The 26,018-nt window shown below is 43.5% G+C and overlaps 5 protein-coding genes across 23 annotated transcripts in view; 2 read left to right on the top strand and 3 right to left on the bottom strand.

Annotated features, from left to right (window-relative positions):
* Positions 1 to 423: 423 nt before the first annotated feature.
* On the bottom strand, positions 424 to 9,646 carry PCNP (PEST proteolytic signal containing nuclear protein). Of its 8 annotated transcripts, XM_075713269.1 has the most exons (6): positions 9,576 to 9,603; positions 6,088 to 6,632; positions 5,844 to 6,012; positions 3,785 to 3,859; positions 3,227 to 3,282; positions 424 to 2,224 (listed from the first exon to the last, which is right to left on the bottom strand). In XM_075713269.1, exons 2-6 carry the CDS (start codon positions 6,141 to 6,143, stop codon positions 2,095 to 2,097), a joined length of 486 nt encoding a protein of 161 aa, XP_075569384.1. In that variant the 5' UTR covers positions 6,144 to 6,632; positions 9,576 to 9,603; the 3' UTR covers positions 424 to 2,094. The 8 variants fall into 8 exon arrangements, with proteins under 8 accessions (XP_075569384.1, XP_075569359.1, XP_075569367.1 ...); XM_075713244.1 differs by lacking the exon at positions 6,088 to 6,632 and having other exon boundaries at positions 5,844 to 6,064; positions 9,576 to 9,646; XM_075713252.1 differs by lacking the exon at positions 6,088 to 6,632 and having other exon boundaries at positions 3,785 to 3,856; positions 5,844 to 6,064; positions 9,576 to 9,646.
* Positions 9,647 to 10,395: 749 nt separating this feature from the next.
* Positions 10,396 to 15,399, bottom strand: TRMT10C (tRNA methyltransferase 10C, mitochondrial RNase P subunit). 5 transcript variants are annotated; one of them, XM_075712392.1, is made up of 2 exons: positions 15,372 to 15,399; positions 10,396 to 12,862 (listed from the first exon to the last, which is right to left on the bottom strand). In XM_075712392.1, exon 2 carries the CDS (start codon positions 12,829 to 12,831, stop codon positions 11,584 to 11,586), a length of 1,248 nt encoding a protein of 415 aa, XP_075568507.1. In that variant the 5' UTR covers positions 12,832 to 12,862; positions 15,372 to 15,399; the 3' UTR covers positions 10,396 to 11,583. The 5 variants fall into 5 exon arrangements, with proteins under 5 accessions (XP_075568507.1, XP_075568499.1, XP_075568491.1 ...); XM_075712384.1 differs by lacking the exon at positions 15,372 to 15,399 and adding an exon at positions 15,214 to 15,251; XM_075712376.1 differs by lacking the exon at positions 15,372 to 15,399 and adding an exon at positions 14,191 to 14,472.
* A 98-nt stretch (positions 15,400 to 15,497) lies between these two features.
* TXNL4B (thioredoxin like 4B) lies at positions 15,498 to 17,952 on the top strand. Of its 2 annotated transcripts, none has more exons than XM_075723133.1 (4): positions 15,498 to 15,530; positions 15,861 to 16,026; positions 16,375 to 16,526; positions 16,977 to 17,952. In XM_075723133.1, the coding sequence occupies exons 2-4, from the start codon at positions 15,895 to 15,897 to the stop codon at positions 17,140 to 17,142; spliced, it is 450 nt and encodes a 149-aa protein (XP_075579248.1). In that variant the 5' UTR covers positions 15,498 to 15,530; positions 15,861 to 15,894; the 3' UTR covers positions 17,143 to 17,952. The 2 variants fall into 2 exon arrangements, with proteins under 2 accessions (XP_075579248.1, XP_075579258.1); XM_075723143.1 differs by having other exon boundaries at positions 15,504 to 15,530; positions 15,865 to 16,026.
* Positions 17,953 to 18,373: 421 nt separating this feature from the next.
* Positions 18,374 to 22,574, bottom strand: LOC104026657 (putative protein ARB2BP). Its single transcript, XM_009490261.2, has 3 exons — positions 22,499 to 22,574; positions 22,063 to 22,136; positions 18,374 to 19,685 (listed from the first exon to the last, which is right to left on the bottom strand). Exons 2-3 carry the CDS (start codon positions 22,090 to 22,092, stop codon positions 18,624 to 18,626), a joined length of 1,092 nt encoding a protein of 363 aa, XP_009488536.1. The 5' UTR covers positions 22,093 to 22,136; positions 22,499 to 22,574; the 3' UTR covers positions 18,374 to 18,623.
* Positions 22,575 to 23,483: 909 nt separating this feature from the next.
* The window catches only part of SENP7 (SUMO specific peptidase 7), a 47,916-nt gene continuing 45,381 nt past the window's right edge, over positions 23,484 to 26,018 (top strand). For 4 of the 7 annotated variants that reach the window (XM_075727765.1, XM_075727766.1, XM_075727764.1 and 1 more), the window contains exons 1-2: positions 23,484 to 23,543; positions 25,019 to 25,065. In XM_075727765.1, coding sequence (XP_075583880.1) covers positions 25,030 to 25,065 — 36 coding nt within the window. In that variant the 5' untranslated portion in view covers positions 23,484 to 23,543; positions 25,019 to 25,029. Of the gene's footprint in view, positions 23,544 to 25,018; positions 25,066 to 25,609; positions 25,673 to 26,018 lie in introns of those variants that run through there. The other 3 variants (XM_075727763.1, XM_075727768.1, XM_075727767.1) reach the window with 3 other exon arrangements.

Raw genomic sequence — 26,018 nt, 5'->3', positions numbered from 1 at the left:
CTGTTCTGCCTAGCAATTTCCTAAAGAATTTTGAAGTACCAGGAAATTCTGTTGAAGTCAATGTCTACCTCCACCAAAGATGTGGAAGACATTGTTGGTGGCAGGTTAACTAAAAAAGAATAGGTCTCAGAGTCATCATTCTTATTCAAAGTTCCCTCTTGCTTCTTCCTAATACAAGTGACCGAGACAGTATCAAATAACTACTAAAGGAGCAAGATAAAATAGTTACTCACTGTGAATTACCACTATCTTAAAGGGATTTATTTTGACAAACATAACCAACATGTGATAAAAATAAGTGAAAAGCAAATGCTTCATTTTGCCTTGCCTAGTTCCAGTAATGCCCAAATCAGTTTTGGAAGTCCTGAAAGTCAGTTCTGAAAGTGTGTTTCGTTTTGTTTTAAATAAACCAAAGATTTCCGCTATGGAAAAAAAATAATGTATATGTTTTTATGTTACGTTTATAACAAGGCTTTTAAAGAAAATAGTTACAGGTATTCAACTGCATCAGACTTCAAAAGAAAAAAGATTACACATACAATACAAAAATACAAAAAAATATTTTTTAGAACTTACAAACTCAAAAGTCTAAGTGGTCAGAGCTTTCCTAAAAGAATAAAAAAAAAAAAAGAAATTACACTTCAAGATGCACTTTCGTTTCTGCACTTGCAGGTTCAACCTTAGCACGAGGAAAGGTTTTAGAGGCAGGATGAAAGCAATTAACATACTGAATTCTACAACCAGTTCCACACTGAAATTAATTTAGTGGTCGACACTATCAGGTATTTTAGTTTAAAAAGAACCTTATGTTTGTTGGGGAGGGGGTGGGGAGAGCTGTTGCTGTTGATAACTTTATGTTTAACCATTTTGGCTAGTAAAGTGTTTTAAAAATATGCAATCTGAATTAGACTGAAATTTAGACAGTCCTTACCACGTTTGAAATCCTGCAGCACTGTTCTGCAGTATGAATGCTAGGAAATTAAACTGACCAGACTAATGTCACTGTTGAAAATTACTGCAAAAGGCAGACAGGTAGGAAGAGTTTTATTTCTGAAGTTGACACTTGTTAGAAGCATTAGGACTGCAAATACAGTATTCCTCTTTAACCTGATAGTGTCCGCTGAGGTCACAGGCATCAAGGCATTTTGTTTTAAATGGCAAGACAGGGAAAGTGCATCTTAGATTTTTCATACTTAAGCAGTGAGTTACCGATTTTTGGTGTGGCTTTTATTCCTTCTAGGCATAGTAAAGAAAAATATTTCAACCAAATGTGAAGCTTAATGTACATGAGCTTGTCTTTTTGGTGGTGGCTTTTGTGTACCACAAGGAAATGCTAACAAGCACTACTCGAGGCTAATGATTTAAGAGGAGCACACGGAAAATACTGATTTACCTTTGTAGTGAATATTCTTTACAGACTGTATCTAATATACAGACAAGGCCCATTTCCTTAGGATGAAATAGACCACAGAAGGTTACACATCCTACATGAAGTTTTAAACAAAATTAGAGCTAAGTTACCAGAGCCACTCAGAGCAACATAATTCCTAGTTTGCAGAGGCTTAACAAAAGGTGACTGCAGGGAGAAAAAAAAATCCAGGTTCTTATTATTTCCTGCATAAGTTTATATTCAAATTAATAGTCCAGTAACACTTCTAGCACAAGACAATGCTCACTTTCTTTAGCATTATTCCTAGGAGTCAACTGTTTCTCCTGTTATGAAGAGGGAGCCAGAAGTGAGAATGCCAGAGCATTCAATGTTAACCTGATTAAAGAGACAGTAACCTTTTTCATCCACCTTCATTAATCACTGACAAAAAAAAAAAAAATCTTAAAAAGGTACCACTCCAATTTCTTTATTATCTGTAACCTTTTGAAACTAATCACATGGAACTACAAAATTAGCAAATGCCTCAAAATCTGTATACAAAACATAAATTACCTCTAATTTCAAACTCAGTTATTAGTGTACCACTCAAAGTCTTAAAAAAGTGGCTCCAAAGATAGTCTTATACCATTCTTAAAAAAGGAAACTGTTCCTTTAACGTTACACCCTCCCCGCCCCCCAAACACCCAACTCTCAATCCACAACATTTAGTTATTTTCTTGGTCATGGACGTTTCCAAGATGAGATTTTATATTTCGCTCCCATAGCTTCTGGTTGTCAGAAAAACCATGCTTTCCTTTATTGAAGGAATTTGGTCCTGCTGAGGTTGGTGTATCCCTGTGAAAAGTAAAACAAGATCAGTTGAGAAAGTCAGTTCAACTATAGTAGTTTGTGCAACATGACGCTAAACCCACCAATTTCAAGTCCAACCTGCTGCCAGAAACTACCACACATTTCTTTCTTTCCATTACATCGGGAGTCCTCACAATCAGCAACTGTAAGTTGGCCACAGAACTGATCTCTCTGTAGCACATCAAGGCAGGGCGATGAGGTAGGGCAGCAGAGGAGGTGGCAGTGGCAATAACTGCTGCCAGCTGTGAAGAATTTGTTGCAAGGCCTACAAAACTTAGGATCCAAATTTGCTACTGGAGAAAAAAAACCTACCGAACAGTAGCAAGCCTCCAGGGGACTGACTTCAAAAGCAGTCTATCATGATAAACATCTTTAAAATATATTTTTAATATATTTTTATTATATTATTATTTTATTATTAATTATAATCAAAATTCTTCCCTAACTTAAGTGAATCCTCCTCTGAAAACGTCCCTATTTATTTTAGGATTGGCCCAATACTCAAATTTGTGGCAAGCAGAATAATTATATATATTTGTTTTGACAGTAAACAAGCTATTCTTTGTGTCTCTGAAAGAGATGATTCTCAACTTCCCCCTGCACAGCAGCTTAAAAATCTGAGCAGACAACCCTACTTCAGGGCAGTTTGTAAAATGGAGAACTGGAAAGAAACAAAGTCTAGCAGCAAGCAGGAATTCCCACCTTTCCAAGAAGAAAGCTAGCTTCTATTTAATACAGAATCAATTTCTTCCTCAGAAAGAAAGCAGCAAATAAGAGTCAAAGTGCAAATCTAAACATACTACTTTTAACATACAGGTGAAACTTAGAAAATATCTATATTAAAATTTTCTTGTTTCTGGAGAAAAACTTTTTTAACCTATTCTGTCTTCCTATATTTCTAAACCATCTGGCAAGATCCGACCTGTGCTCAAGAAGGTATTCTCACACACTCACCCTTCTCCAAACCATATTTAAAAGCTGACCTACCTTCCAATGTTCTTCATGCGCATCTTTGCTTCTGGAGGCATTTCTTCTGGTTCACTCTATAGAGAGAAAGGAGGTTAGAGTGTGACTGGCCGCTATCTTTTGAACATTCCAAATGCCTGACAAGATAGTATGGACTACAGCCCTACAGGAAATCAAAGTGACTTAGGAAAAAACAGAGGTTCTACAAGGTTATAGAAAGAAATACAAATTCCTTTGTTCACCTCTGTGTAAGACAGAGCAGTAACACAACAATAATTAGCAAACCAGAAGCAGCACAACTTTTCTTCACCTCCCCTTTATCAAGCCCAGAGAAAGCGACCATTAATTCAAATTATGCTGTGCATCTCATTTTCAGGGAGAAGTTATCAGCACTTTAATGATTTCTTGAACCAACACAGAGCTACAAAGTTGTACAGTCTTAAACAGAAACACAAGAGATGTTTGTAGGTTGAAAATCCCTGATATTTATGTAAAGAACCTTAAATGACCCACTCTCTCTGCCTAACTCTAACCCACAATGGTACTTTAAGTTGTGTTGATCGCTAGCTTATTACTCACATCTTCATCTTCATTGAAAGCTGCTGCTACAGAAAGGGTTTTTGGAGCAAGGGTTGGAACAGGCTCTTTCGGCTTCTGAAAAAGACCAAATGTACAAGTAAAGTAAGTCTACCAACTCAAAAGAGCTACCCTTGGTATTTTAAATATTTTGGAAAAATTACATCAAACTTCTTCACCGAAATGGGCAATGAGGGGGGAAAATGTTTTTGTTTGAATCAAGCAGATAAAGGTTTCTTTCTAATGAGAAAGGAAAATGGCTGTTCATTTGTGCATGATACACTCTGAAAAGGAAGTTGAGCCCTCTCATATTACAATTCCCCAAAAGCAAGTCTTAACTTTCTAGCACACTGCAGGGGTATGCAGCCATTGGTGCATGACACGAACAATTAAATGGGAATCTGAACAAGTTGTGGTATTCAGAATTTTACTATGTCACCGTTTCCATTATTCTTTTCGAGTACTCTTATCCATCAATGCCAGGAAGATGAGTATGTTTATTTTCTTGTCTTTTAACAACACAACAGCTTTCTGGCTTAAAACAATTCAATACTTTTTAACCAGCATCAGTGTGCATCACACAGTCCAATTAATATAAGGCTCCTTTAAAAACCAGTATTTTGATTTCCAATAAATACCTTTTTCTGTTTAAAGTGTAAGAAGCTATCAAACTCACAACTGTTACATGTAATAGCGATATCGAAAGTAACTTCAAGACCACTAAGAACGCACTGAGTCATCAGTAACAGTTTGCTTCTACAGTACTACCAATTATCTACATCAATCATATACAATGCTTCCTCCATTTTGTCTTTATTGGTGATCATTTCACATAAACTCATAGTTTCAAAGCTGATACTGCAGCAGAGTCCTTATGTGACTGTCTACAGCTATTCCTCACCAATAGTGTATAACTTACAAATATTGTGTCATTTTTTAAAGCACCAGCTCCACAGGAATGGGTAACAAGGGAGTAAAAATGACTAAAAAGAAACTGGACAGTGCTGAAACTTATCCTATCTGCTGCACTGTCAGTCACCCACTAAATTCAGTGAGCCAGAAATCCTGAGCCAAATTTATTGCCACTGGAAGTATATTTCTACATGAGAAAACAGGAGCTTGCTAGTGGCTCAGAGAAGGCAGCTTTGTCAATTTTTCCAAAGTCTGAGCTGACCTGATTGCATTTATACCCTAGAATGCTGCCAGCCCACATCTCCCTCCCATCTCAAAATAACAGAGCACTCTTTTCATCCTTTGCAGATCTGTAAAATGCTGGCATTGCAGGTGCAAGCCTTTCATGATTACAGTTTGAATTTAATCCAGACAAGGATTTATAATGTATCCATCACAGTGGTACGTGGCAAGTGTAAATGAACTGTATTAGAGAGGCAGCATCTGCCTTGTCCTTGCCCAAGCTAGTAGAGGACTACTTTGGTAGTAAAGAGAAGCATCAGATTCACATCTGAACAAGCACAAGGATACCTTGTACTGGACAATAAAGGGGATCAGAATTCTTAGGAACCTACGTAACGAAGCTTCGTCTCTTGCACATAGTATAACTGAATTACACTGACCTTGCAAAGAACAGGCAAAGTCACTGAAAAATAAATTGTAGTTCCCCATGCTAAAATAAGATCTTTGGAGTGGAAGACAACCTATTAAGCCACCTAGAAGAGTACTTGCTTTCATGAAGCTTTAAGCATCCTATGCAAGGAAGCTCCCAGCACTCACTTCAAAGTAGCCTGAACAGTTTAACAAGTCTGCTCAATTCCCTCAGGAAATTATTCCAGACTTATCAAATCTCATTACAAAATTATTCTGTATGTTCAAAGATCTACAGTTCATTTCAATCAAGTCTTATACTTCCTGAGACAATTGACCTGGTATTAATCACCCTGAAGTACTTACGCATGCATGACTGGCTAGCCCTGCAATGCTTTCTTAAACTTTGTCCAAGTTACCCACATATAATTCAAGGCTCTCCTTCTGCAAGGAAGCCTCCCCAAAGTACTTCCCCCTTTGCCTCACTTCCCTTAAAACTAAAATCCCTTGGACAACTTACGTTTGCTCCTAGTTTGATGGATATTGCAGATGCCTTCTTTGCTGTCTGACTGCCTATGGAAAATCCAAACTTGGACATTTTGGCAGGAGCAGGCTTTGTGGTGAAGTCTTCAGCTTCTTCATTAGCTGCCCGTTTCTCTGCGCTGCGACTCGAACTTTCTCCTCCATTACTGGAAGAAACAGTCTTAGTTTTCACAGGTTTTTCTGCCTCTTCTTCAGGTCCTGGTGAAGTCGAAACAACTTACCAAGATGAGCTATTTTTACTGAGCAGACTGATGGGAGCAGCAACCTCAAAAAGCATTATACTTTGGGTGCAACAGGTAAGGTGTTTTTAGTGACAGCAGTTTCCATCAATGTACATTTAGTGGACAGCAAAACACAAAGAGGAGAAGAAACTGCAAGCACTCCACTACTTGTAAAGAACTTCTTGTGTATGAGCCAGGAAAACAATCTTGAAGCACCATCTCTTTATTTAGTATGGAAGTCAAAGTTCATGTAGTAAATTAAATGTAGATGACTAAATCTTTTTAGGATTTAAGTTGCCATAGATAAGCTTTCATAATTGGAATCCCAATTCCAAATCTAGAGTAGATAATCTAAGTTAAAATTAATTCTACTAAATTTCTATACAAACATGTCCATGCCAGTCTCTAGGCTTGTCTGGCACAATTCTAAAATCATGGAAGTGACTACAGTGAGGCCGGCTGTCTCAATCATGTTTCAAGTCACTGCTTGTCCGCATCTCATCTGTAATAAATCTGCCAAGCTCTGCTTGAGGAAGGAATCAGCACTAGAAAAACATATATATAAATTTCACCTTTTCTGGTTTTGTATAAAGTCATGGAAAACATAGCAGCTGAACAATGATCCACAGATTAAAAAACCACTTAAATAACATTTTCATTCCTATACCCTCAGCTTCTTCAGCTACACCAAGAGACAAAGGTGTCCTTGGAAAACTCATACTGGACATAGCAAATGCTTCAGCAAAAATACATTTCTCTGCTGCTGCAATAAGCAAACCACTGCAGCAGCAGAAGGAAAGAAAAAAACAAAACAAAACCAAACCAAACCCCACGCATTGAGGAATGGACAGGAAAGTGCTCATGCTATCAGCCTAAGAAAAACTGGAGCTAGCACCAGTTCCTCATTATATCAAGTGGAGAACAGGACCCTCCTCAGACCATCAGGGGAGAAAGCTCTTTGCACTGCTCTCTAACAGCAAAAAGCTAGTAAGTAAGATAGAGCAATGGGAGAGAAGCTAGTCTGAATTGGGGGTCAACAAGATTGTAGCTCTCAGAAAAAAAGGAAGCAAACATCAGGAGAAAGAAAAGCTAGGGACACCATCTATACATATTTTTCTATTTCCCAAATCATAAGCAGCAGAGTATACCCTTTCTACCCCACTATTCTAGCTATCAAGAGAATGAGTGATTGGAACAAAAATGGATTTATTATTCACCTTTGGAAACACGGCAGATCACAAAAAAATTAATTACTTCAATCAATTTCACTCTATTAAAAAATGGTACTAGTCTGCACCACTAGAAATCTCACCCAGAGAGTATAGATATCAAAATGAAAAACAAAGAAGGAAAGAGAAACAAGAAAAATTTACACAAGTGACCTTGAGTACTGGTTGTTGTCTTTGCACAGTTTTCCAAACACCAGTCTGCAAGGCTATGAGAAGCTCTTTACAGCTAGTCCATGAAATCTCATTAAACAGAATATTCAATTACAAGTCCAGTCTAGGTACACTATAGACTGTAAGGTGATTCAAGGGTAGGTAGATGATTCATTGGCCTTAAAAGTGTTGGAATCATGGGCCTAAAAGTCTTCTTTTTTCATAAGATACAAAATCCACAGCAGGCCAAACCTCAGGGCACACTGGACCAGTCCAGGTTCCTAAGCTAATGCTAGCTTGAAGCTAATTACACTACAGCTTACTTCTTTGACTGCAAATTCTAGAATATTGCTAAGTACAAGATGAAGCCTAGCACAATCTACCCAAATCTGTTTTCTCACCAAAATATTAAACAGCTTCTCTCTCAAAATTAGCTCCTATCACCACTGCATTCTGAATGTTGCTTCTACTAGGCTCCATTCGGAATGAACTATAGACTGCCGAAAGAAACAACCTCCTTACAAAAACTCTTACGTGTTGAAGGAGCTATAAAGGGCGTAGGACAATTGGAGTAGGTGGGGAGGGAGCCGTTGTGCTGTTCTGTTTCTGCAGGAAACAGTTAGAAATGCAGATGTATGTAATCCATGAAACGGGTCTCTCCCATCTCCCATGCCAATGCATATATATTTTTCAAGACATTAAGGCTTCTTTATTATTTATTTCCCAGAGATCTCAAGGAGGTCATACTTCACCTATGGAAAGCATCAGCACTATTTCAAGCATCAGTCTGACCAATGCTCTTTTCATGGACCACAATAATAAAAAGCTGTCCTACTTCACATGTGAGATTTTCTCATGAGTATCAACCAGCTACATAAGTGGACAACTTTCACTTTCTAGGAGGTTTAAGTGACGAGACTGACAGTGCTAACTGCACAGCATTTCAGGATCTCTTGCCCCAGGAGTGGTGGTGGTGGGAACAAACCAGTCACAACTAAGTTAACTCTGAGGTAAACCCCACTGATCTTGGCAAAACCTAAACACTCTAAATTGCTTTCAAAAATCATCAGGGAGTAACTAGCCTTCCTTAGGGCCAGTGTACCATAACTCATTAAGATCATGTTCCAGCACGCCAATCAGTACACAAGATGGTATGGATAACTGACATACTGATGCTGTCTAGTTACTGTATTACTCATAATAATAATAATAATAATAAAAAAAAAAACCCAACCAACCAAAAAACCCTCAAAAAACCCAACAGATAACCAAGAGTCAAGGAACTACCTAAACTCAGGCATTACTGTTTATATTTTAGCAATTATCAGAAATAACATTTACTGTAGAGGCTATCCTAAGTGGTTTACAAGCTTGATCTGATCTTTCAACAGATCAAAGAAATGCCCTCTGCCTACAGATATATTTAAACCAAAAAGAACAGCAAAGGGAAGCTTTATCTTTCCGGAGACACTGTCTTCTCAATTTTAAGGCAGGAGAAGAAACAAGGGAAGAAACATATGATTAAAAATTTTAGGAGAACTAATAATAAGTTGTACAGAAGATGACAGGAATGTCCAATCGTAATATAAATAATATAAAAGCAAACAGAAAACTTGCAGATTGCTGCCAAGCAAAAAACCCAGGATGCTTAAAATAGCAGATAAGTAACATTCACTGTACCCATTTTTAAAAGGTACCGCAGCTGTTAAAAGCTAATCTTTAAGGCGTGGTCTTCATCCTTGCCAGCAGCAACAGTCAAATTTCTCTCAATACACGGCAGAAGTATTCCGTATATTTTTTACCCTGAGAGAAACCACGCATTTAAGTGCGCAAGGAGAAGCTGTTAGATTTTTAAAAACGCTCCTGTAAGGCTGAGGCTAACCCTCAGAGGCGTGAGGACAGCGGGCCCAGACCTCGGCCTCTCCTCCAGCGCAGCCCCCTCAGGCCCGGGCCGCCCCCTCTCCCCGCAGGGCCGGGCACGGCACCGCACGGCCCGGCCCAGGCCGCCCCGGCCGGGGGCAGCACCCCGGGACCCCCCCACCCCTGGGGGGCCGGCCCGGGCCCCCTTCCCACCCCGCAGCTACGCGGCGAGAGGCGCTACATGTTCACCTCCTCCGGGCTGCGGCCGCTTCGCCTTCTCCCCCTCAGCTCTGCCGTCCGCCATTTTCCCCCGCCTCCGCCTCCCGCGCCGCGCATGCGCGCCGCCCCGCCGCTGCGCCCCCACCCCCCCTCGGCCATAGAGAAAGCGCGGGCGGAGGCCAGAGCGGCCAGGCCGGCCCCGCCTTCCGCGGCGCAGCCGGAAGGACGCAGCCGGAAGCTTTGCTCTCCGAGCCGGGTAGGAGGGCGGGAGAGCCTCCAGTGACGCTGCTCTGACGCCCTTCTGGCGAATAAGCCCGGGCGCGAAGGGCCGGGGATGCGGCGCTGCGCACGCGGCCGCGCCGCGCACGTGGGACCTGCTTCCCTCCTGCGCGGGTTGGGGGCGGGGCTGGAAGCGCAACGTCACACACGGCCCCCCCAATGTCACACGCAGAAGCCCCGCGTCACCGGGGTTCAGAAGAACCGCGTCTGTGTGCAGCGCAGCTGGCTGCCACGCTCACTGGCGTGGCCTCCCCACCGCTCGTGGCTTAAAAATTGTCTTCCACGTTTCACCGACGTGAGCTCAAGCGAGCAATGACGTCATTTTTTTTCCTGCCCAAAGCAAAAACTAGTTCACAGACCAGCAAGAGTCTGTTTTTACGGCAAAACAGCAAATAGCGGGAGGCGCACCCCCGCAGCACACGGCTCCGTGCCATCTCTTCCTCAGGTGAGGAAAAAGAGGGGCTGTTTGAGCGAGGGGGCTGCACGCTCACGCAGCCGGTCTGCGCACCCCGGGGCTCCGCAGGGAGCTGGCACGCAGCCCTCAGCCGCGCCCGACACGGTACCCCGCGACGAAGCTTTGCATACTACCCAACCGACGCGCGGCCAAGAGGTAGCAGGTCTTGGGTCTCCGCACCCGGAGGCCCCCGCACTTTGCAGGCGGTGAAGGGCAGTAGCGGGGTACCGCGTCCTCTCCTTGCAACGGGGAATGGATCATCACTAACCCTGGGTATACTTGGAGCCTGCTCTTTGGAATTACGTTCCCCGCTCACAGTTTTTCGAATTTTCAGGACAAAACCCACCAGCTGCCATCACTGACTTCAAGTGTTGGGGTAGTCAACTAGGTTAAATCAAAAAGATTTAAGCACCTGTAAAGGCACCAAGAAGTCCCCCCTTCTCCCCCAGACAGCAGAAAGAACTGTGTTTAACAACACGCCTATTGTAGCTCTGCAGCCTGAACGCAAACTTCCACAGAAAGAGCAACTGATACATTTTCAGCTGTGAGAAATACTACAAGGCTCTCTTGCTCCTGTACATGTTTACTAATAGGATGGTATGTCATCTCGAAAGTTCCAGCACTTTGGGAAATCTGTGTTACATGGACTGAAAACACCGGCATTCAGGGATAAAAGTCTTGCACAAAAGTACATTAGGTGTTTTTTTGGAGGGTCAAGAAAATTTCGATTATTCCTTCCAAGCAGGGACTCGATTCATGCCAGACAGAACACCCAGAAACAAATTCTGCAGCTCCTCAAACTCATGCGAGGTTTAAACCATTTGTTTTTAGCTCAGCTACCAAAAGTCAATTCGTCTACACACCAAACAAGGACCCAGGAAGAAAGGGGAAAGGTCTCTTCTATGTCACCTTAGCTAACCTTTTGGAAGATGGCTGCAGATGGCCTCCACCTGCAAACCCAAAGCACTGAGGTATTCTCTGAAGAACAACCTTTGCATTTAGTTACAGTCACCCTTGTCCCAGCATGATTCAACTGGGCAGATTTATATTCTTTGTACAGAGCCATTTTTTAGAAGAGATTATCTAATTTCTCTTACATAATTTCAATAATCTGTGAATAAATTCAAACAGCTGGAATACTAAGATTTTTGTTTTAAAAATAATCCCTAACAACGGTCCTTTCAAACTTGACCAACAAAGGCATTTTTAGAGATAAGTAGCTGAATACAGTTCCAGAAGTCCTGAGAAACTGAAGCATTCAAGGACACAGATCGCTTGTAATAAATCATTCTCTTCCCCATCACTCTACTTTTGCGTTAGCTTCTTAGAGTAGTTCTTGGCAAATTGCTTTTGCGCTTCTTCCTTTGTCTTTCCAAATTTAAGTGTGTTGATCAGGTTTAAGGTTTTTTTCAGTTCATGCACAGGCTTGCTTACAAAGCTGTAGTATTTCCTTTTTGGAACAAATTCCAGAGCCTTCTTCCAGTCTCCAGTATCTTTCAAGGTTAATAAAATATGCATCATTTGATCCAGCGTGAGATTTTTGGCACCAGTATTCCAAAGCAAGTACTTCTCCAATGGAAGGGCCGCAGTCTCCAGCCCCAGTCGCTTTGCCCGTGCTAAAGAGACTCCTGTTTTTATGCTCCTGTCGACCATTGACCCGATGATATAGATTTTATTGTGATCATATGTTTTCATTACTTTGGGAGAATCAGCGGTCAGATAGATAAGCTTATCCTTTGGAAAGACATCTGTGTAGCACTGGTCTGTCACAGTGATAAGCAATTTGCCCCATGCCTCTCTATACTGCTTGATAAATTCCTTATGATAGAGGCTGTCGTCTTTGAAGTTACAGAAGTGGATGTGGAACGGATCCACAGATCTTCGATTACAGCCTTCACTTAATACTACCTGTCTCACTGTATTTGCAACTTCTCGGACGGACATATCTTTTTCATAAGACATGTCAAATACTAGAGGTTGGCCAAAGATCATAGACTGAGCAACCCTCCAACTGTATGCTCTATCCATAGAGTTGGCCCACAAACATATGAATGAATTCCTTCTGGTCTCATCCGTTTTTGAAACTTGCTCTTGTGTTGCCAGCCTCCTTTCCCTTTTCTCATCCATCTTTCTTTTGTCATTTTTCTTGTACAGTTCTTTGAGATGCAAATATTTTAGATACTTCTTTTTGGCTGACTTGGAAGGACATTCCATAAAGGTTTTTAGCTGTTCTTCACTGATATGTTCTGGAACCGATCTGCCAGCTAGTCTCCACATCTCCAAAATCTCACGTGCAGCAGCCAAAGTGGAAAGCTCCTTATGCTCAGAGACCGTCTCACTGACTTCTTCTTGCAACCCAGACTTCATTACCTTCTTCCACGCATCTAAATCTACTTTTTCTGAGGGACTGCATGAATTGTCCTGCTTCTGGCAAAGTGATAAACTCAGAGTTCTACTGAGTGAAAACAAATCCTTTTTCATCCCATGTTGTGCAGCAAATGGAAGGACAGAACTTCTTACAATTTTTTTCAGAAGCACATTAGCAGACTGCATACTTAGACATGTGCTGTGTTCAAACACTTATCTGCAAAACACCAGTAAGAGGGGAAAAAAACTTGTCAGAAATCATGAAGAAAATGCACACAGACTTTCATCCTTAGTAACGCTGTCAGACAATAACTTACTTCTTGGAGAATACTAGAAACTTCTGCTTTCACTATCACTTTTCTACTGTTTTCTAAATAAAAACAGCATATGTGGCACTGCTGTGAAGAGACATGGTTAGCGCTGCTGCTTAAAACAGCTATAGTTACTGCAATTCAAAATGCGTTCAAACAACCTTTAAGTATTGTCTGAGATCTATTTAAATTATCTGTGTCATATAATAAATAACAACCTTCACAACCAAAGCAAGCAAAATGCTGCATGGAGACCAAAATATTTTTATACACACCCAGAGGTGCCTACCTTATTTACCTATACTATGAAAATGGACAAGATGCTTCGTCTTGTAACATTTTCTGGAAAAACTCTGTTTCACATGCTTTTACCATTGTATTTTGGGAAAGATCTATTGGCAAACTTCAGTAATAAAGTTCTTCTTCCTCTATACATTCCCACATTACAGGTCACTGGAACTACTGAAACTACCACTGCTATAGTCTTGCCAAGCCAATATTACTGCCAATGAAGGACACTCTTATATCCCCTGAGCCCCTTGCTCCTGGCTCCGCCAGCAGTGCAAGCATTCACATGGCCACACTATGAGCCAAATCAGAGAACTTATCTTAGGGACAGCTAACCAGGAGGTGGAGAGAGAGAAGAAAAAAAACCCAACCAACCAAACAACAAAAAAACCCAGCTAGTTATCATCCCACCCAAATGAGTTTCAACATCTGATTCCCCGGACATCTCCTAGAAAGTTGAAGAGGTGGAAGAATAAAAGACTAGTATAGAAAAAGACCATCTTCTTTCTTTTTGCTAAATTGCCTGTGAAGTTGATGTTGGCACATAAAGCTAAGGACATGAAACCCACAGTCCCATTAATTTCATACACATTTGTATTTAAATATAAAAGGTCTACAAAAAGAAAAAAACAAAGAATATTTAATACTTTCCTTGTCCTATGCGAACCTACTTAAGTAACATCAGTGAAGTTTCAGTGTTTGAGAAAACATTTGGCCAAAACATAAAAAGTAGCTCCAAATTTTAAACGCAAAATCCCTAATACCCCTAATAACTTGCCACCTGAAAATAATTTTATATACAGAAGAATAATTTAAATCTAATTTCAGGGTTATATATAGACCTGCCCGGATACAGAGCCACAGAAAGAACAGTGTATTATTAGGAAACATTATATAAACTGGCATGCATTTTACAATACAGTAATTGGTCAAATTGGTGACTGACCTTTCATTTTCTACTGCTATTAAGATAAAATGAAGGAAAAAAACCCTAACAGAGTGAAATTAAGAGAAAATTCGTAAGTGTTACCACAGAGATGTTCAGAATTTTACATTGAAGTGTTAAAGATACTTGCAAAAGTAATAAGCAAAAAAGTATGTTGTCCAGCTTGGAGAAATCAAGGGATCAGTTCCTCAGTTAACTTACATTACTGGAGCACCAATTAAGTCAATAGCTGAAAGGCAGATTTACACAGTCTGAATACTTGATGACAGCTTTTGATAATAGCCAAGCTACCTTTCAGCGTGTCCAGCGTGCACACTACCATGTCATTACTGCAAGAATTACTCTAAGTCTCTTTGAAGAACCTAGGTTTGTAGGACTGAAAATATTTTTCTTTTTTTTTTTTTTTTTTTTTTTTTTTGCACGACTTCACTGTAACTAATCCCAGGAACAGGAAGGCCCTTCACTGGTATTTCAGAGATTGAGTAATTCGGTTACTTCCCCCGGCGCAGCCGCCTACACATGGCAGCCTGCAGGCCCGACCCCTAGGCAGCGATGCGGGCCCAAAGGCCGTGCGGGGAGCACGCCAGACCAGGGTAGGCAGCGATGCGGCGCTTCCCGAGGGCAGCGCTACCCGCTCCTTGCACAGCTGTTACACCAGCCCACAACCGAACCGCACCGCGACGAGCTAGGGAACACCTCAAAGCACCGCGCTGCGCCCCGCAGCCCTCCCGGGGACAGTGGCGCGCCCCGCTCCCCCCTGCTGCGGCGGGGACCGGCGGGGGAGCGCGGCCTCCGGGGCACCGCGCCGCAGGCCCGACCCGCGCCCGCCGAGGAAAGCCGGGCTGTGCGGCACGGCAGGGAGGCGACAGGGCGCTCCCAAGGTCACCGGGAGCCACCGGCGGGACGAGGAGGGGATCACGCCGGGGCACCTCAGGCGCCCCGGGCCAGCCTCTCGCCGGTGCCCGCCGGCGGCGGGAAACACGGGGCGGGAGAGGCCTCCCCCACCAGCTGCTGCGCCCGCACCTGCCCGAGCTCCGGCCGCGCTCCTGGCCGCCGTCTCGCCCCACCCGGGAAGGGAAAGGAAGGGAGGGGAGGGGAAGGGGCGGGCGGACGCCCCTGGGCGGGGGGGGGCTAAGGGCGGCCCGGCAGCAGCACCGACCCCTCCGCCGTCCCGAGCTCACCTCCGGGGGAGCGGCCGGCGCATGCGCAAGGGAGGGGCCGGTCCGCCGCGCCTTCTTGCCCGGGCGCGGCGCCGTGCGCGCTGGCTGCCCCCGGCGTTCCGCGGCTGCACGGCGAAGGTTCCGGCCCTCTCTTCTCCCGCTGCCGCGGGGCCCTGCGGGGTAGGGTGATCCCCCGGGGCAGGCCCGGGCCGGGGGGGCGGTCTGCACCGGGGGCCCGCGGGGAGCCGCCGGGCACTGAGGGGGCTGCCGGTGGGGCCCTGCCGCTGCCCCTGTGCGGGGCGAGGCCCTGCGGGGGGAGGCCCCGTACGGTTGGGGCCCTGCGGGGCTGGGGCGGGAGGCAGGCGCTGGAGCCCGAGGGGTTTGTCAGCCCGGTGTGGTGGTCGGTAATTTCTCTCTATCTCTCTTTTTTTAATAGCATGGAGAAGTTTCGCTGATTTTTGACGCAGTTGGTTTTGTTTTGGGTTTTCCCCCCCCCCCCCTAACTGTCAGGTAGGGGTTTTCGTGGAGGCTGTCGTCTGTCGGGATGAGTTTTCTACTGCCCAAACTGACCTGTAAGAGGGAAGTGGATCAGGCAATAAAAAGCGTGGCCGAGAAGGTTTTGGTTCTCCGGTTTGGAAGAGATAGCGATGCTGTTTGTCTGCAGCTGGATGATATTGTAAGAGCAATTTTTTCTTTTTTTTTTTTTTTTTTTAAATAAACTCTACTAGTATACATCTTGCATACAAGAGAATGTCATATCTTGCTTTTGGATAATACAGTGTCTTGTGAAAATTTTGGTGACAAATGCAAAATGAAATAATACTATATTCGTAAAACGTTTTGAAAATTAAGCAAATTTTTATGTTATTGTAGTGGGTGTACAAAGTGCTTGAAGTAGGTAAGACACGATATTCTAGCCCTGCTTAATCTGCTAAGACATAAGGGAAAGGGGCTTTATAACGCTTGCCGCCCTTTTTCCTCTTGTCTCAATCCATTGGTCATCCATCTTTCTCACTCTTTTCAGCTTGCAAAGACAGCTCATGACCTAAGTAAAATGGCAGTCATTTACCTGGTGGATGTGAACAAGGTTCCAGTGTACACCCAGTATTTTGACATCAGTTATATTCCGTCTACTGTATTTTTCTTCAATGGACAACACATGAAGGTTGATTACGGGTATGTCACCCTACCTGGCATTATCTATTATGTCTGTAAGAATTAGCAGTCTTTCTCTATGTTACCATGTCTGGGAAAGGTAATGTTTGAAAACTATAATGTTGTTACCAGCACCTGCATCGAGAACTCTGTAGGAAGCCAGAAGGACGTAAAATTAAGAAGTATTTTGAAATATGCTCTGGTGCAATAAGTAGGTGTCAGCTGTGAAACATGCCTGACTCTGCGAAAAATAGTTTGGTTAACGTCTTAGACATGATACTGCACCTTTTGGGACTTTGGAGGTCACAGTATATTCCTGACTTGGTTATGCCATTACCAGTGCAGTTCATTCTTTCAGAATGACCAAATCAGAACCCCTAATTTCATTATACATCTTTTCTTGTCTTTAGGGGTTTTTGCCTTGAACACTTTAACCTTACAATTCTACCTTTATCTTACGCTTATATTTAGGTCTCCAGATCATACCAAATTTGTAGGAAGCTTCAAAACAAAGCAAGACTTTATAGATCTGATTGAAGTGATTTACCGTGGAGCAATGCGTGGAAAGCTCATTGTGAGAAGTCCTATTGATCCCAATAACATTCCTAAATACGACCTTCTCTACCAAGGAATTTAATGGGTTGACCCGAGATAAAGAATTATGGAAATGGCCGATGTTCTAGATCCCTTTTTTCTTCAAACATTTTTAGCCACCTCTGACACCGTGGGACACTTTGAGCATTTATGGGGAAGGATCATATTGGTCTGCTTCTGGAGACAGACATTCTGTCACCTTGTACTTCTCTTGTAAAAAAAGCTACATGTTCATGCATAGAATTCATGCAAGTGGCTATTCTTTGACTTGCATGCTGACCAGCACCTACAAAACAGGCAGGTTATATGCATCCTCAATGATGGCATCTCCAGTGCAACTTTCTTAAATGAACTAAAGACCCTATAATCTATTAATTGTCTATTTAGTACTGTTTTCATTCAGATGCAGTAACAGTAAACCTATCTTTATTTAAAAAGCTATGCTTGCTCTCAAGAGCATTCAACTGACTGTGTCTTTCCAATGGAGTTTTACACTTTCACCCATTACTGGATAACAGGACGGACTGAAATCTGAAAGGGATATAAACACAAAAGGGAAGTTGACACTCTCTTTTCTCTGGTACCCAGTATTACTGTTCAACAATTTTTTTGACTGAGATGGGAACTGAAGGTGTAGGACAAGGTTTTGTCATCCTTCAAAGTTCTTTTGCAGCCACTGAGCACTTTTAATTCCCACAGGATTAAACTGGAAATTGAGAATAACTGTTTTGTTTACATTCACTTTAAAGGTTATTTGACCTCCTGCTTGTATAAATTGCAGACCTTGAGTACGGGCATGTAAAAACTGTCTATTTCCCACCTCTGTCTAAAATTAAACAGCTGAGAGAACACAGCAATGTCATTCTTCTGCATCAGTTTGGTAACTGCAGGTTGCTAGAGTATTGTATTTTTATAGCAGCTCATGCCCTGGCTTAGTTGACTTTAAAGAGGAAATTACTTTATCTCACTGTATCATGTTTGGGTCATACCATCTCTGACTGGAGGGAAGGTAGTAGTATGTAGTTCTCTGAAGTGCTGTTCAACTTAACAGTAAATGTTTCAAGGAGGAAGGTAGGCGTTCCAGCTCTTGAAAGATTTTAAATGCTATGTGATATATAGCGGGGAGGAAATAGACGCTTTACATGCTTTTCGTGTTCTGGATTTGTCCTTTTAATGAAAGCTACACACTTAAGTGAGTGTTTTCCTGATAGTTTAGTTCGATTATAGAGCCATAGCTGCAGAATGTTAATTTAAAAAAATGACACAGATAAGAGTTGATATACCTTAACATCTTTATTTTGTGCAACTTTAAATTTCACAGCTAGCTGAAGGGCTGTGGCTTAAAGCTTTCAACAACACACTTCTTTCCTAATAGTTAACTTGTATTTGTGTGTTTCTCAAAATGAAACTAGCTTCAAACTTAGAACTGTAAGTTGCTCCACAGTGAGAGGAAGGTCCTTAGAAGACTGAAAGGTGCAGGGGCAGTTATGAAGAGACCACTATCAAGAACAAATCAGTATACCTTTATTTATTGCCTCTCTTCTTACTTGTGCTGCTTCTGGTTGCAACAGGTGAATGCCTAAAGGCTGTTGTGGTCTTGGCTTTCAGTGTGCTCTTCAGGTACTTAAAGATGGCGTGTAAGCAGCAGGAGGGTGCTAAGCCATGCTTTTCCGTTCCAGCAGAGACAGTAGGACAATTCACTTTCACAAGAGAACCTACAGCTTTATCCAGAGGCTTACTGTTTGACACCCATTCACGGCAGTATTTCTGTATCCACTCTTGTATTTGTGGATCGCTTCTAGTCTGGTGCTGTATGTTGTGCATGGAGTCGATGAATGCCACAGAGTACACTTTATTCATTACCTCCCATTTCCTCTGCACCAGCAGATCAACGAACACCAAGCCACCATAGCCATGAGCAACGAAGGCCACATTCTTGGCTGCGCTCTTTGAAATGAAATGATCCCATACATACATGGTATGTTCCTCGGGGCTGCTGCTGCCCCTCTTGGGGATCCACCAGACGGACTGTGTAGAAGTCAGTGATTCTTCCCTGGTAGAAAAGCTTAACCTTTCCTTTTCAGTCTTCAGATCAACAAAGTTGTCATTGGGATTCAGTACAATCACTCCCCCGTGGCTTCGAAGGGCCGTTTTGATGAATGGTATTTGTGTTCCATGCTCCAGATCCTCCCTGACAATTGTCCTTTGCCCCCACTGTCCGGCACGGAAAACTCCACGGTCTTGAAGAAGGACAATTAGGCTAGAGGAACTTGTTAGTGCATTCTCGCTCATGAAAAAGAAACTTCTTGGTTCATCCTCTGTAGCATCGGTAGGGATATAAACTTTCTGCAGCCTGCAGACTTTTTCCAGGAGCTCATAAACATATTGGGTAATCAAATGTCCCAAAACTTGATAGCGTTTATGATTCTGCTCATGTGCATTCTTGTAATAATTGAAAACAAAGGACTCATTTGTATCCAGATGCCTCAGTTCCCCGTTTATATTGAAGTCGTACTTCAGTTCCTCTTGATACTCTGAACCCTCTATTAGTTTCCTCAAGCTTAGTTCGTGATGTATTTGTAACCACTACAAATTAAGAAGACTATGTCAATATAGTGATAGACCTCCATATGCCACCTACGTAAAGAAAACCTGTTGTGTTAGAATTCAGATTTAAAAGTGGTCACAAACAAAATACTCATTGATACGGACTACCTCTTGGTGGTCTGTAGTAAGCCAGCTGCTTGTAAAGCCTCTCACAGATTTTGATTGCTAAATTCCAACAGCAGTACATTAACACTGATCTCTCTAGTTACTCATTCATCCTTGCAAGCACTTGCCACATGGAAATTGTGGAATGGATGACAGAATAAGCTAGCCACTGTGATCCAGGAACAGGAGAAAAGAAAGTCCATGCAGCAGACTTTCATGAGATTAGATTGAGGTCTCTAGTTTCCGCTAAGATAATTTTTCAACTTGTATGACTGATCAACTGATAAGAATTATACCAGAAAATGGTTTCCATGCAACTGAAAAATTAAGCTTATCATAACCTTCTGTTTTCCTAATAACTCTTCAATCTACTTCTGACTGTCCCTGGCTGTAGAATGGTAAACATGGAGTAACCGTTGGTGTGGTTGGAATCCTACTTTTACAGGATTTTTGTCCTAATAGAGACAAAGATTTGCAGAGATTTGCAAGCATGAAATTCCCACATTTATCAGTATTTTTTAAATGAATTTGTCATCTTAACACAGTAATTTTCTTTTGCCAGATGTTTTTTATGAAGTTGTATTTGGCAAATACATTGGTATGAGCTACTATATACCTTTAACTTTTTCTTGCTGGACTAACAGAGGCTTTTAGAACACAGTAAATGACATTTTGACTGTGTTAAAACTCACTGTAGCTTCTGATAAAGCTGATTACTAGGACAGAAAGTGATCTGAAAATTTTCATCTAAGTGCCTTGAGTTGGAGCCCCACTCCTTTACGGAATGCAAGTTTCCTTGAGTAAGCTCCTTAGCATATTAAAAATTATTTCTTACACTCCAAATTTAGAAAAAAGAAAAAAGTTCTTTGCTTTTCAACAGAGCAACACCATATACGTTTTCCTTTTGGGCAATCTCCATTGGGTCAGAGATGTTAAGTCATCCCTTCAGGGTCATTCCTGTCTTCTGATTAATAGAGAGTAGGCTAGAAAATGCTACCTTCTCCTTTTTTATCTCATAGAATACGTACACATCGAAAAGGGGAAAAAACACATTCTATGATACATAAACCAGTTACTGTCTTGCCAGTTTCTTGGAATGGAAATTGCACAAAGAAGTTGCAAGTGCACGTGTTCATCTATCATTTTTTCATTCTGCAGGAAGGCGTGAAAGGAGATAGGAGGACAGTCTGTTTTCTATACTACTGAAATATGGGCAATTAGCACAAAAGAGGTCATATTTAGTAGGGAGGAAGCTACCCATATTCATGTTGTTTTCACCATGCAATGAGGCGGGAGAAAAATGGGCATAGTTTAAGGAAAGATGTCTGTGGAGAAAGGTGAAGCACAGAGGAAGCATTTCATAACAATTAGGAATAGGTAAATGCAGTTTCCTCACCACGTGGTATGCTGTCCAGCACTTCTCTCTCTCCCTTTCTCTCCTGACCCCTAAAAGGTTGGAGACTGTAGTTTCCCAACATACTATGAACAGGAAGTTACTATGCTCTTAGTTCAGCTACTAGCAACAACATTGCTTTTTCAGTTCCAAAACAAAACAAGGATACGTGATTCCAAATTAAACCCTGTGTATGTAATACTGAACATCTACTTAAATGTCTACTTTACAAAGCATTGTGAAAGGTTTCTGAAGATTTCAGGAAGCAGAAACAAAAAAATAACAGTTTTACATCAGGCATAGGTATGACTTCCCTTCCTAAAATTGCCTTCAAGGTGCAAACTGAAAAGTTTTGAAGCAATTTATAGTAGGTTATCACTTAAGAGCTCACTTGAATAGCACCTTAGAGTCATATACTTAATAGTTTGGAGGACTGATTTTATTGTAGTAATGCCATATATAGAATTAAAAAGCAGCTATAGATTGTTCTAGATATCGAATCATAGCAGCATAATGCATTTACTTCTTTTTAGCAAATGTAAGTTCTAAATCAGCATTGACTGCTGCTTATGCTTCATTGTCTGCATATGAATACAATATTCAAGGGTGTTTATTCTAGCAGCATTTACAATTAGTATTTTGATGTAAAAAAATTACTGTTGGGGAAAAAAAGAATCCCTCTTTCCCTTCCTCCCCACTTTTCTGTTTGGATTGTAAGATTCTCTGCAGCTGTAAATTCAGCTAGCTTTTTTTACAGCAGTTGGCATATTTGAAACACTACTGCAGTGTAAGTATTAGTCTTTATGAGATTTTCCATTTAAAACCAGTTTCCTCTATTTTAGTAAATCCCAACATTACCGTATGCTCTCCTGTAAAATCTGTCATCATCACAGTCGGAACTCTTTTTCACTCTGGGATTGTAGACTATTTCTCTGCATGAAAGAAAATAAACCCATCTTAGTTTGGGTTTCATTACCTTATGTACTTTATTCTGGGGTGTATCTATAAAATGCATCAGTTGCTGGTAGTTAAGGCCATCTGAAGCATTTCAGATAATTCCAAGTTAACATCTCATGTTTGTAATTTACACCTGACCACAAGTTAAAGCTAAACCTCTTTGGCGTGAAGCTAAAAACTTGTCAAAACTAGTTTTGCACAGCTTCCCATTACTCGATATAAAGGCACTACCAAGAGGACAAAACAGAAAGCCAGACACAAAACTCACAATTCTGAAGCCGCTTTGGGGGGGAAGAAGAAATAAGAAAAAAAAAAAAGAAAGAAAAACCAAACCCACCCAAAAAAACCCCAACCACCACAAAAACCAACAAACAAATCTTTGTCTCCGCTTGGCTGTGGGAGGATTTCCAAGGCCATCGGCTGAAAAACCGCGGCGGCAGCGGAGGGGATGAGGGCGCTGCCCGCTGGGGTCCGAGGAAGCGCAGCTGCGCCCGGCGGCCTATCCTCACGGGCTTCGGCTCGGCTCGGCTCGGCTCGGCTCGGTTCGACAGGGCTCGGCTCGTTTCGGCCCGGCTCGACAGGGCTCGGCTCGTTTCGGTCCGGCCCGGCTCGGCCCGGCCCGGCTCGACAGGGCTCGGCTCGTTTCGGCCCGGCTCGACAGGGCTCGGCTCGTTTCGGCCCGGCCCGGCCCGGCTGGGCTCGGCTCGGCGGCGGGCGGCAGCGGCCCCCGGGGCAGCCCTCCGCTTGCCAGGTGATGCCGCCTTCTGGGGCCTGCCTAAACCGGGCGCTGGAGTCTGGCGGGGAAAACCTGAGCGGCAAGGTACAATTTAAACCCGATCCGGCGGGGTGGGTGGATTACTTCTGTAAAAATACCGAGCTTTTCTCGATTCCTTCCCCAAATTCTAGTATTTCTCCCGTTTAACGTCTGCTAGCCTGTGCCTCTTGTAACGCTGTTTCATTGCGTTCAGAGCGCTACTCATGTTGTCACGACTCGCCAGTTTGTCGGGTGCCGGGAAGCGTGTGTAACAGCGCTCCTGTCACGCCGTCGCTTGCCCCGCGCCATTGACACTTTTTCCCCCTCAGCGCCTGAGTTTCAGGCTACAGCCGAGAAACTCAGGAGCGGGTGGCGGGGGCCGGGGCCGGTTTGCAGGCCCGGCATTGGGGCAGGCAGCCCCGCGGTCGGGGAGCGGGAGCCCGCGGCGGAGCGGCTGCGGGGAGGCGGTTACTGCCGTTGCGGGGCGGGGCGCGGGCGGTCCCCCGGGCCGGGCCGGGCCGGGCCGGGCCGGGCGGAGGCGGTGCCCAGCCCGGAAGTACCCGGAGAAGCTGCGCAAGGCGGCGGCGGGGCCTGGGTAAACAAGAGCGGCGGCCGCGCAGCTGTGGCGGTGAGTGCTGCGGGGTGCTGCCCGCCCCTCCCTCAGCTGCTGAAGCGGGGAGTAAAGCTGGAATAAAGATGGCTGGCGGTGGCCCGGCGGGTCCTGCGCCGGGGCCGTTCCCGCTGGCCGGGGCCGAGCCGCCCGCGCCGCGCGGGGTATCTGTCGCGAACGGGCGAAGCCGGCAAGGGGAGGGCGGGTGAGCGGCCGGGCACTGGTGGGGGCGAGGAGAGGAGGTGCTGGCGTTGCTGCTCCTTTGTGAGGAGGCTAAGGAGAGAGCGTGGAAACGCGGGGTTGCTGACCCTCGGCAGTGGCCCGCTTGTTAGGGAGAAGCCATTCCCTTCCTAGCGGGAAGAGCCGGTGGCCGGGCCAGGAGCCGGGGGTGCGGGGCGATCCCGCTCTGCTCCGCCGTTCTGCGCGGCGGCGGCTGCCGGCTCGGCGGGGGCGGGCTCATGCGGTGACAGCCCGGGTGGTGCCACCCCTGGGTGGGGCCTCCCCTTCTCCCCAGAGCTGTCAGAAGGTCGCCGTTTGTCAGCTTTTCCTCTTTGCAGCCGTCGGAATAGGCGGTAGCTTGGCTTTTCTGTAATAGTCGATAGATGTTGCTGTTCCCCACGCCAGGGGACTGGGGCTGTAAGTTGAAAAGCCGCCGAGCTAAATGAAAGTACACGAACTTAAAAGTCTTCTTGAGAGACTTCAAACTAGCTGTAAGGTTTGAAGGCCTTACACCGGAGTCAGAGTATTTATAAAGACAATAAACCCCTATGGATGCTGGAAGCTCTGAAGCTGTGTTCTTCCACTGAGGAAGAATTTTATCTCTTCACAGGAATCGTTGAGTTTTATTTATTCTTGGAGCTCCTGTGGTGTTACAGGTGTCTTCTGTGACTCCTTTTCACTTTGTATTCAAAGCCTGAATTGCTTCTTAGTTGTGTGCCTGCAGGGGGGTGGAGTTAAGCAGTAAATGCTTTCGCTAAGGAATAAATTCTAGTGAAAATGTTGTTAACAGTTTTGTCCACGCTGACAATCCAGAGCCTTGCCCAAGCACATGTTTCTTTTGTATTGTGGTTGGCAATGACTTTTTATCAAGGTCTGAAGTGACAGGACAAGGGGCAATGGTTTTAAACTGAAAGAGGGTAGATACAGCTTTGACATAAGGAAGAAATTTTTTACGATGAGGGGGATGAGATACTGGAACAAGTTGCCTAGAGAAGTTGTGGGTGCCCCATTGTTGGAAGTGTTCAAGGTCAGGTTGGAAGGGGCCTTGAGCAACCTGATCGAGTGAAAGATGTCCCTGCCCATGGCAGGGGGTTGGGCTAGATGCTCTTTCAAAGGTCACTTCCAACCCAAACCATTCTATGAACGAGTTTTCTTTGTGGTAGCTTGCTCAAAAATGATTTTCTTGTTCTTGCTTAGTACCTACTACTGTGGTCCTCCTTCCCTCTGAATAAGTAAAACACAAATTTCTAAACTTACTTTCTGTCTTTTTTCAGTGGAGAAAGTCATGGAAGGAAGAACATCATCTTCAAGTCATGTCAGTGTAAGTGTGTTCCTACAATTTGCAACAATTTACTTTGAGGCTGTGGGTGTCCTATGGTGTTCTGATGTATTTGCACAACCAAAGTCATTCTCCAGTGGTCCAGCTTTTGCTTTCTTGGAGCACTCTTTCCTGAGAAACAGTTTATTCTGGTAGCAGTCAATAGTAATGTCTGCTGTCAAACATGTATTAATACATGACAGGCTTAGTGTTTGATAGCACATAAACAGTGCGTTTTCAAGGATATTTTAAGACCTAAGCTAACATCTAAAACGTTAAGAGTAATGCTCAAGTAAGTAGAGCAGCTGCATAACTGCATAATATTTAGTTATCTGCAGAGATGTGTTCAGAGACTACTTATGCTAGTATTTATTTTTTCTAAAATATCCCTATTAGTAGTAGTTTCTAGCAATGGAAGCACTGGTGAAAACAAATTGTAGGTGCAGCAACTGGTTTGATCAGGTAAGGTCTGGGCTGTCTAGTGTTTTAGAAATAAGCTGTTTCCAGCACCTTGTTTATGCATTTTCTCTGACCCTTGCTCCTACAGGTGGGAACCTTCAGAAAAGTACTGCTGGTTTAGATGAGGAGTCTGCTAAGTGTGTATGCACATGTATGTGTTGAGTTAGTCACTTCCTATTAGGGAAAAGCTGAGGCAACTGCATACGTTGCACTTGCGATAGATACCAACCTCTGTTGGTTACCTCTTGACTTCATGCTTGTTCTATAAGTTAATTGCGGGCCTGCAAACCAACATCTTCTTAATGACCGCAAGCATTGGGAAGATATTGTACAGTGAGGTGGAAATTTTGCTGATGTACGTATCTTGTGCTTTTTATCCCTTTTTGTCTGTCTATCTGTCTCTCTCTGTTTTCTGAGTCTGACCTTACCTGTTGTCAGTGTTATCTGTTATGTTATTACAGAGGTTATCTGAACCTCTGTAACTTTAAATGCAAGTT

The sequence above is a fragment of the Pelecanus crispus genome, chromosome 1 (assembly GCF_030463565.1).
Source record: "Pelecanus crispus isolate bPelCri1 chromosome 1, bPelCri1.pri, whole genome shotgun sequence".
NCBI classification, from domain to species: Eukaryota; Metazoa; Chordata; class Aves; order Pelecaniformes; family Pelecanidae; genus Pelecanus; species Pelecanus crispus.
Note: the sequence above shows the minus strand (reverse complement) of the source record. Positions and strands in the feature narration are given on the sequence as shown.